Source organism: Danio rerio, chromosome 19 (genome assembly GCF_049306965.1).
Source record: "Danio rerio strain Tuebingen ecotype United States chromosome 19, GRCz12tu, whole genome shotgun sequence".
Lineage (NCBI taxonomy): Eukaryota > Metazoa > Chordata > Actinopteri > Cypriniformes > Danionidae > Danio > Danio rerio.
The window spans coordinates 46,171,243-46,182,500 of record NC_133194.1 but is presented as its reverse complement, the minus strand read 5'-3'; the positions used below and the strand labels follow the sequence as shown (position 1 = coordinate 46,182,500).

The 11,258-nt window shown below is 34.8% G+C and overlaps 1 protein-coding gene across 2 annotated transcripts in view; it reads right to left on the bottom strand.

Moving 5' to 3' along the window:
• The window catches only part of sesn2 (sestrin 2), a 16,295-nt gene extending 6,842 nt beyond the window's left edge, over nucleotides 1-9,453 (bottom strand). The window contains exons 1-6 of one of the 2 annotated variants that reach the window (NM_001079975.2): nucleotides 9,295-9,453; nucleotides 7,904-7,969; nucleotides 5,598-5,786; nucleotides 3,289-3,471; nucleotides 1,038-1,250; nucleotides 284-425 (exon numbers count right to left, since the gene is read on the bottom strand). In NM_001079975.2, coding sequence (NP_001073444.1) covers nucleotides 284-425; nucleotides 1,038-1,250; nucleotides 3,289-3,471; nucleotides 5,598-5,786; nucleotides 7,904-7,969; nucleotides 9,295-9,300 — 799 coding nt within the window. In that variant the 5' untranslated portion in view covers nucleotides 9,301-9,453. Of the gene's footprint in view, nucleotides 1-283; nucleotides 426-1,037; nucleotides 1,251-3,288; nucleotides 3,472-5,597; nucleotides 5,787-7,903; nucleotides 7,970-9,008; nucleotides 9,160-9,294 lie in introns of those variants that run through there. The other variant, XM_073930447.1, reaches the window with a different exon arrangement.
• Nucleotides 9,454-11,258: the final 1,805 nt, after the last annotated feature.

Sequence of the window (11,258 nt, the reverse complement as noted above, 5' to 3'; positions counted from 1 at the left end):
GATATCTCCTGCACAAATGTGCGCACGCGTGGATGAATGAACAAAATCGTTCATGAACGACCCATCACTAATGTTTTTGTCTTTCATAACTTGAATTCCAACTGCATTATAGCAGGCTTCATCAAGCAGTCACTGCTTTTAGACACTCACAACATGACATTTTTTTTGACTGAAACATGTCAACAATAATGACATTACTGCAGATGGGAAATAATGCACACACTCCTATCTAAAAGAAAAACTATTCGAACCCAGTGGAAGTTATACATCTGCATGTTCCTACCATCAGCAGGTTCCAGCAAACTCTCCGTTCTCTCTCTTTCAAAGCGAGTGACCATCTCCTCCTGAGTAAACTCTTCACCTTGCTGTTGAACCATCATCATCCTCTCCATCAAAAGCTTAACCTCGTTTACAGCCTCAGACCACTGCACAAACACACATGTACACATACAGTTAAAGTCAGAATTATTAGCCCTCATGATTTATTAGCCCCCATATATATTTTTCCCCAATTTCTGTTTAACAGAGAGATTTTTTCAACACATTTCTAAACATTATAGTTTTAATAACTCATCTCTAATAACTGATTTATTTTATCTTTGCCATGATGACAGCACATATTTGACTAGATATTTTTCAAGATACTAGTATTCAGATTAAAGTGACATTTAAAGACTTAATTAGGTTAATTAGGCAAGTTAAAATAATTAGGCAAGTCTTTGTATATTAATGGTTTGTTCTGAAGACTACAGAAAAAAAAATATTGCTTAAGGGGGATAATAATATTGATGATTATTAAAATGGCTTTTGAAAATGCAAAACTACTTTTATTCTAGCTGAAATAAAACCAATAAGACTTTCCTCAAAAGAAAAAATATAGTAAAGACTGAAAAAAAATCCTTGCTCTGTTAAACATCTTTTAGAAAATATATAAAAAAAAGAAAACTCACAGGACGGCGAATAAATTTGACTTCAACTGTACATATTAAAGAGATTTACCGAACAAAGCAAACAAAACAGCATCAATAATTCATTACCTCCTGCTGATTTCTGGCCTTGCCCCGCACTGAACAACAGGAGTCTGTGGGCGAACACGGCTGAAGCGTCTGATCTTCTGTCTGCTCAGGCTCTGGATGAATCCCGCAACCCCAGACAAACGAGGCCAGAGAGTGAGCGTGTGTCATCAAAACCACCGCCTGAATCAGCTCCGCAAGAGACCATCGAGCCTCCGCACCGGGACAAACTAACTCCTGTCAACAAAAAAAAGAATAAGATCATCTTCATAAAATAAATGGCAGTGTGATCTGGAGAGTACGGTCCAAATGGCATTGTGCTCTGGAGAATACGGTCCAAATGGCATTGTGCTCTGGAGAGTAAGGTCCAAGTATACTTCTTTTTTGCACATTCACATTAGCATATGCACACAGTCTAGCACAGAGCATACCTGTCAATCATCCCGTTTTTCCCGGGATTCTCCTGTATTTTACCGTTATATCCCGCTATCATCACGTAAAGGTATTTTCCCGTATTTTCAGTCTCTCAACCACCAGGGGTCGCCCATTGCTCTTAAACACAAGTCTGTTCTGTGCTTTCGCTTTGTTTAGGAATGAAAACACTTATAAATAAATATTAAAAACGCTGCGATTCCCTTTCCTTTTGATAACAGGTGCCTTCACCCATCCTATACAATCCTCAAAACAGTCATTTAATAGTGCATGACTGTGCTCAACAGAAGAAAGATTTTAATAAAAGCTTAGAACCACTTGAGTGAGAATAAATGCTGAAGATATGCATTTTTGTGAGGTGAACTATGTTTTTAAAGCTTGTGTGACCTTCAGTCAAGCATTGCATAAGCTATGAGTGTATTCTTTAGTGAATCAACAAGATACAGTGAAACCAGCACAACTGACTGGTTGTTGTGACTGCGAAGGTACTTACAGATGCTCAGCATATGTAAGTACACCACTCACAAATTTATCTTTTAAATTCCTATATTTAATAGGAAGCTATACAATATTATATCTGTGCATATACATTAGATTAGTCAGTACTGAAGCCAAATCTGGAGCTCATCTAACAAAATAACTTTTGATAACGGTCCAAAAACTAGTACAGCCAAATTTGTGTTTAAGAAAAATATTAAATACAAATTTTAAAAAGAGGTAAAATCAAGAAAAGAAACAAAAAAAATAATAATAATTTAATTTAAATTTTGCAGGTTGTAATTTATTTTACAAAACTAAGCTTGAATTTAATTGTATTTTCTTTCAATCTCTAAATATGTTTGGCGACTAATGTAATGTAATGTATTTTTTTATTTAGTGCCATGTCAGCAACCAAGGCTATCTTCATGGCAGGAATCTTTTAACTTAAATCTTTCAATTTAAAAATCAACAAACAAAATAAAACATAAATTAAATAAGATTTTTTGTGTTAATACATGATAAAAATTCTAAAATCTTTTCTGGTTTCACTTTGTCAAAAATGTCCTTAAAAGAGTTCATTTCATAAAAAGTCCTTCTGGAATCAGTAAAAGCAGGACAGTCCAGTAAAATATGTTTTACAGTAACAGGAGTCTTGCAGCACAAACACTGAGTAGGGTTTTCACCTTGGCGCAAAAAACCATGTGTTATTCTCGTATGCCCAATACGACATCTGGTAAAAACTACTTGATCAAATCGATTCTTAAAATGTCTTAAAATTCTGTGTGAAACTTCAGGTTGGATTTCATGTAATTTATTGTTTTCTAATGCATCCCATTCCTTTTGCCACTTGTTTAAAATGTAAGCGTTGATAAAAGGTTTCCTCTCTGACGGAGGAATTTGCCATTTGTTCACTACTTGCTTCAAAGCTGTTTGGCGACTAAAATATGAACAGAATACAAATTTGCGATAACAGGCAGTTCAGGTGTACCTAATAAAGTGGCCGGTGAGTATGCATAGTTCATAACTTTATATAATATGCTAATTTGATTGTCTTCTAGACATGGCCTGGTATAAGATTTCGACGGTATGATAACCTTGAGTCACGTTTCCTATCACGTTTCACGGTATTGTAAATACTACCCTAAAATATGTTCTTTTTAAATGTCAAACTTTTTTTTTTTTACCCAGATATTTTAGAATCTATTTTAGAGCAGTAATTACAATTCTGTGATATTTTTTAATCCAAGGTTATCATACTGTCAAAATCTTATACGAGCCCATGCCTAACTAGACTAATCACTTGTCTCTTAGAAAGGACATTTTAAAAGCATCTTCCCAAGCACTGAAGACCAGTATGTGCTACCTGTATGTGCTCCTGGGTGATGATCCAGGGTCTGTGTGCCAGCAGTTTGTTGAGTGTCTGCAGATGCTGTATTTTCGGTGGTGCACAGTGAACTCCCCGCAGCCAGGACTCGTCTCCACCGGCAAGCAGAAAAGCGGAGCTGTGATGCTGCACGAGATACGAGCACTGATGACGAGCAGCCGCCTGGACAGAACACACAGAGAAAAGTACTGTTGTGTATATATAACATACAGAATTATTAGCCCTCCTGAATAATCAGCCTCCCTCTGTATATTTCCCCTATTTCTGTTTAATAGAGAGCAGATTTTTTTTCAACAAATTTTTAAACATAATAGTTTTAATAAGTCATTTCTAATAACTGATTTCTTTTATCTTTGCCATGATGACAGTAAATAATATTTGACTAGATATTTTTCAAAATACTAGTATTTAGCTTAAAGAGACATTTAAAGGCTTAACTAGATTAATAAGGCAAGCTAAGGTAATTAGGCAAGTTAATGTATAACGATGGCTTGTTCTGTAAACTATTGAAAATAATATATTGCTTAAGGTGGCTGACAACATTGACCTTAAAATGGTTTTTAAAAATTTAAAAACTGCTTTTATTCTAGCTGAAGTGAAAAAAGTAAGACTTTCTCCAGAAGAAAAAATAATATAGGTATTACAGTGAACAATTCCTTGCTCTGTTAAACATCATTTGGGAAACATTTGGAAACAATAATTAAATAAATTCACAGAAGAGCAAACAATTGTACACATGCTCATCTGTGGCACTGGACCACAAAACCAGACATAAGCGTAAACTGAGATTCATGCATTAGCCAAACAAGTGAGCTTTCCATCATTGTATACTTTGTTAGGATAGGAAAACATTTTGCCAAGAGACAACATTAGAAATTCTGCAGAAAACTGAGGGTCTGAAAATATCCAAATACTGAAAAACCTGTGTATAAAATTGTCCAAATTAAGGGCACACTCACGTTATACTATCTGAGCTGTGCCTAGGCCAAATTCCCGGACCGTTTGAGAAGTGCGAGTGCTCTGAATCGAGCTCAGGGACGGTTCAGTTGATCAGCCCTGGCCTGGTTGGAATAGGTGTGCCTGAGCGCCGATTACTTAGGCTTTGGTGCGGTTTGTTTGTAGTGTGAGTGCAAAGCGTGCCTAAGCCTGAAACTGATGACGTGACTTTTAAAGGGCTGTTTCTTATAGATTTATCAATCATTCTTACTTTTCAATGAACGCAAACTGTCGTAGATTATTAAAGATGCAAACCCCTCACTGCACGACAGCTGCACCTTTAGCAAACCTCCTAACTCCAGCAGCCAAGGACTTTATGATTGTTTATACGTGTTAAAAGTGGCTGATCTGTTCGGCGAAATATTTGACAGCGTGTCACTGCATCCCAAACGACTAAAGTGATATAAAGAATTCTCCACTGTGCTGAGCGAGAGCGATTCTTAAACTGAACAGCGCACCATGGCTTGCATGGTTCAGGACTTGTGGAGCTGCGCATCGATGGATTTGCTCTTCAGCGTTTGGACTCTCAGCAGTAAATATTAAACCACACTGAACTGAGCTAAACTGAACTGAACTTAAACTCTGAAAACTGAACTGATACTGTTTTAATTCACTATAATCTTTTATGTGAGGCTACTTTGACACAATCTACATTGTAAAAGCGCTATAGAAATAAAAATGAATTGAATCTTTACTTCATGTTCTAAAGATTTTTGATCTAAAATCAAGTGATATTTTTTACATACCATGGTTTTAGTTATTACAAAAAATATGGATAAAAAAGTAAAAGAAAAGATAAGATAAATAAACATAAAAGCAAATAAAATAAGTACAGCAAACATAAAACAAAACAACCCCTTGCCTCCCACCCATGGGGCCAAATTATGTCACACTGATAGTACAGTCAACACAGCATGATTAATCATGTTACAGCATTATGATACAGGAGAAGAGAAGATCAAACCTTATCAACCTTCTCACCAGCAGGAATCAATTTTTTTCCTCAGATGTATAACCTTAATAATTTCTTCCAACCCAAGTATAACTGGTGGCATTTCTGTCAATTTTCAAAACCGTAAGATAAGTTTTCTTTGCCACTATAAATCCATAGGACAGGAGTTGTTGTTGAGATTATTTAAGAGACACATACAACAATTATACTATAACCATATCATACATTAATACCATACTACTATCAAAAATCCATGCATGCAACAGAAGACTGGATTTGTAGTCACATAAAACGTCCCATTTAACTTCTGTAAAGCACCAAATTCAGCTATAAATCTCACCAAAATGACTATATAATGTCTCCATGATAAGGGCAGTGGGCCGTCCAGCTGGAGCAAAGCATCCTGTGTGCGCTGGAAACAGGCCAGGTAGGTGGGATGAAGCCCCATCACCATGTTGATATGATCAGCACGTCCTTCTGACAACAAAACGTCTGACATCACTTCATGTGTGGATCCTTCCTCCAGAATCTGACTCAAAAGAACAATCAAAAACTCAGTTTTGTCCTGTAAACAACGGCAATGATACTATTTATACTGCAGGGCTGTTTAATGCTTGATTCTGATTGGTTATTTTCAGATAAACTAGTTCCAAGCAGACATTGGCTGCACGACAATTGCATGTCACTACACTGAAAGATGTCAATTATTTTAAAAGTACAATGCCTACAAAAAATGAAATAAAATAAAAATAGCAAAACTAAACGTTTGGGTGAGATGTGTAAGAAAAATAGTCCCACACACAGGACTGGTTTGAGGACAATAAACAAAAAAATGTCTGAAATACAAAAAGTGAACAGTGTCTTTAGGTGTGGTAACAATGGTATAATAAAATAATTAACTCCAGCCCATTGTATCATTAAAAAATAAGGCACACCTAAGATACAGAATCATGGAATGGATTTTAAGAAGCGCTTCCCGAGGTGTTGAAGTTGCAATTACAACCGGATCCAATGCTTTTAAATCAGGGATTCTCTGAACAAACGCATTTGTTGTCAAATACACAACATAAATCTAAAGCTACTGCAACTGTTTGGGAAAAAAAAATTCCCTACATGTAAACTGTGGCTTGAAGTAATTAGCTCTAGGTTACATTACAAATTTGTAATGCTTTTCTTCAAGGTAACGGATAAAATGTTGCGGAATAATGCATAATTTCTGTATTAATATGTTTTATTATGCATATGTTCATGTTTTAATATGCTTTGTCACCATACTCTGTTGTTCAAACAGGGGTCTGTTCTTTGTACCTCGCTTAAATGATCTAAGATGATTTGGCAGATCCTAGATCTTTTAATCTTGATAGCTGATCTCTGGCTAATTTGGTTCTTTCATGTGTCGAGAGTATTCATCAAGTGTTTCAATGCATATCAGTGCATTTAGTTCTACATTTAGAGAAGATTTTCTTTATTATAGTAGCCTAGGCCTACTTAAGTTTTTTTTAATCGGTGTTAGGAATAACTGCATAAATTAATAATCAAAAAGCATTTTTATACCGTTAAATGTGTCTGCAACTTTTGCGAAGCATCAATTGATGATTTAAATTGATTGGTATATTAGCGGTCAAAACACGTGCATAACTGCATAAATGATTATCCTTTTTAGAAAAATAGTTGAATATTGTGCATGTACGCGTTTGTAACTAAAAAGTTCATATCAATAAATATTCTCTTTGAGTCACCAGGTGGCCAGATTGCATAAGTTTTATTAATATGTATATTTTTTACTTGTGTGTGTGTGTGTGTGTGTGTGTGTGTGTGTGTGTGTGTGTGTATATATATATATATATATATATATATATATATATATATATATATATATATATATATATATATATATATATATATATATATAGTTAAAAAAAATTATATTTACTATTTTGCCAAGTGTATATAACTACTGTAAGAAAACATCAGCATTTGGTATATACTTTCAGTATTATCCTTGCTTGAAATGACCCAATCTAAACCTGTTTATATGAATGAGCCTGCTTCCGACCAGGTTTGAGCTACCAGAACTGTTGCTATGACAACAAGTCTCAGATGAGTTTTAAAGAACTGAACGATCCTGGATCATGTCAAATCGTCAATATCCAAATTCAGCTAACCGAGTAAACCAGCTACGAAGAACAGACCCCAGGTCTTTGTAACAAGTTGGCTTGTAATGTGGGTGTTTTGTTTATTTATTATTATGATTTTTATATAGTTTTTCCTTTTTTTATTTTTTTATTTTGCTTTGCCTATGTTATATGTGGACAGAGAATCATTTTCTTTGTGAATCTGTGTATTCAATAAAACTCATTTGACAAAAATTAAAAAATAATGCACACCCAAGGTGGAACAGCCACTATGCTTTGTGATGTGGGCACATGACCACTTTTTAATAATTCAATGGCCCATCATCAGTTATTCCTGACTTATAAATTCACAATTCAAAATCAATTATTTGTTTAACCATCTCTCAACCCTGACAAGCAAGCTTGTAATAAACTCCATTTTAAGTTTGTTTTGGTTAGATCTTTTTTTAAAATGAAATCACACTAGTTAGTTGTTCTAGTTTGTTGTGGTCTAGTCATGCACAACACACACCTCTTCAGTTGGAATAAAGGCACTGGGCCCGGAAGGCAACACCTCAGGGAGGTCATCTGCTTCGTCCTGAGGAAAAAATAAATACAAAAAGCCTTAAAAATCCAGATGAAAAGTTTTGGAAAATATGAGCACAATCAGAGAGATATTAATATCTCTTATCATACAGCTGGAACAAAGCTATTGTTTCACGCTGATAACTGCTTAGTAAAAAATACATGAGAGTGAGTCATTTGCACAAATCAGTTCGTTTTGAAAATGATTCAGCAGTCCTTAAGGGTTCATTACGGGCTTTAAAAATAAACTTATTCTTCATTCATTAGTTTTCCTATGGCTTAGTCCATTTATTCATGGGTCGCCACAGTGGAATGAACTGCCAACTTATTCAGCATATGTTTTACACAGTGGAAGCCCTGCCAGCTACAACCCGTTACTGAGAAACATCCATACACACACATTCACACACATTCACTACAGCCAATTTAATCAATTCCTTTATACCGCATGTCTTTGGACAGTGGGGGGAAACCTGAAGGAAACTCCGCGCCAACACGGGGAAAACATGCAAACTCCACATAGAAATGCCAAGGGACTCAAACCAGCGACCTTCTTGCTGTGAGGCAACAGTGCTAACCACTGAGCCCCCGTGTCACCAAACTTATTTTTGAAATAAACTTATCTTATGTTGGTAAAATTGTCACACAATCAAGTCTTATATAATATAATAATAATAATAATAATAATAATAATAATAATAATAATAATAATAACAACATCTAATATTTCATTGAAATATTTCACATTTCAAGCTTTCTTTTGGTCTCATTAATCAAACTAATACATTAGTTATTATGTTAATCAAGTTTATATATTTTAGCAAGCAAATATTTGTTTCCTACATTTGTTTACTTTTTAACAGTTACAATTGTGAGAAATAAAGTCAAAATTCTGCATTTTAATTTGATTTATTAGCCTCCAAATGTACATATCTGTTTATATCTTACTCATTTCAATGAATTGTGAGGGGTAAAGGTTTTAAAATCTTAAACTGGAACAAAATATAACATACTCGTGAGATTAAAACGTATTTGTTTATCATTTTACTTACTTTGGTGGCGGAAACGAACTCGAAACTGTTCAGACTGGTTCAATCCGACTCGTAAACAACAACAAGTGAAATGATAGATTCACTCAAAACAGCAACTAAAGCCTCACATAGACATTGACCGACTCGTAACGACAAAACCATAACGAATACTGCTAACGTTAACGAGAATTCAGGTATAAAAGCACCGACGATAAACTTCACCTGTGAGCCGTTTACGAAGATGCCTGACTAACGTTAAACGCCTGAATTCACCGGCTCAGTCTGTCTGACCGAATATTAAACTCACCTTCATCAGACGTGTTTATGTGTTCGGTAGACTCAGGTGAAACAGAATAAAGATGAAGTTAAGTCCCGCAGGGTTTGTGTTTTATGATTTCATTGTGCCTGTTGGAGTGTAACATTAGTTTTAGGAAAGCAGGAAACGCACCGGCAGGAGGCGTGGCTACTGAACACACAGACCCGGACTGTTGCATCACCTCGCCGGCGCAGCATGACGCAACCCGCCGGTAACAGAGAGCAGAGCTACCGGCTCCAGTTTTAACTGTTAATTTGGTAAACTGCAATTACCTTATCAAATATGAGCTGCCGGTTTAGTATTAATACTGCTGTAATTCTTTAAAACACTTGTAAGACACTATAGACGATCTTGTTAGAAAGTATTAAGGAGCTTTTGTTAGATTATATTGGAACTTTCTTTTTTTTCTCAAATATTTTGTACGCATTTCTAATATATCTATTTTTTTATTAAATATATTTGAGATTAAAGGGATAATTCACCTAAAAAAATGAAAATTCTGTCATCATTTACTTATTCATTTACATTTACTTTTTAAACCTATTTGAGTTTTATTCTTCTGCTAAACATGAAATAAGATACTTTGTAAAAGGCTAGAAATTAAAAAGCCATTGACTTCCTTAGTAATTTCTTCCTCACCATGGATGTCAATAGCTGCTTGTTTTCTGATTTCCGTCTTGTTTTGTGTTCAACAGAAAAAAAGTTTAACCACATGGAGGTGAGTACACACACACACACACACACACACACACACACACACACACACACACACACACACACACACACACACACACACACATATATATATATATATATATATATATATATATATATATATATATACATACATACATACATACATACATACATACATACATGCTCAGTCAATACTTATGCCTTGTTTTGTAGTATAAATATACAAACACTATAAAATCAAGATACATGATGCACTTATTTGTTATATGAATTTATGCATCAAATGTAGGGTAGAGTGGGGACAGTTTTTGCATTTCCTTTAGTTTCTCAGAGACAGTTTTTCCCCCAAATTTTTTTTAATAAACCCACATCTGTTGGACACCCACCCACATTGCTATAATATGTGTACATATAAAAATATATGCAGAATTTAACCTTAAACACACAAAGTCAAACATTGTAACATTTATTAAATTGTAATAATAAAAATAAAAATCAGGTTGACTTTTATTTTTATGGTAAACAGACTAAATGTAAATTAAATTAATGTGTTAAATTTGCCATTTATATATATATATATATATATATTAATTATATATATATATTAATAGTATTTTACTGAAAATCCAGACCGAACCTTAACTAAACTACTTCTTTGAACTTTGAAATTAATTAATTAAAGCAAAGAAAAGATTTTTTTCAAATTAAGTTACATTGAAACTGATCTAATTTAAATCGTACATTGTTAATATGGCAAGCTTTTAAATTAATTTTGTAATTGGAGACAGTTGCAACATCCTCAACTTTGTCAATCCCGATTAAACTGTCTATGCGACATAATAGCTTTAATGCTTGATAGCTATACCTATTTGAAGCAAAGTGATTTAAGTTATACGAATGAATGATGTTTCACAAAAGCAGATTAAAGAGTATTTCTAAACATTAAAAAAATAACTTTTTTTTTTTCATCTCATTTTCACCTAGTTATCAGGAGCCGGGTCTTGCAGGCAGCAGTCTTAGGAGAGAACTCCCCCTCCCCAGATACTTCCTCCAACTTCTCAAGGCGTTCCCAGGCCAGCGGAGAGACATAGTCCCTCCAGCGTGTCCTGAGTCTTCCCCAAGGCCTCCTACTGGTGGGACATGCCTGGGACACCTCCCTAGGTAGGCGTCCTAGTGTAGATTGACCATATAGATTTTTTTATACTGACAGAATAGACACATGGCTGATTTCTCTCCGATTAAAGGAGGGTCTAACTGAG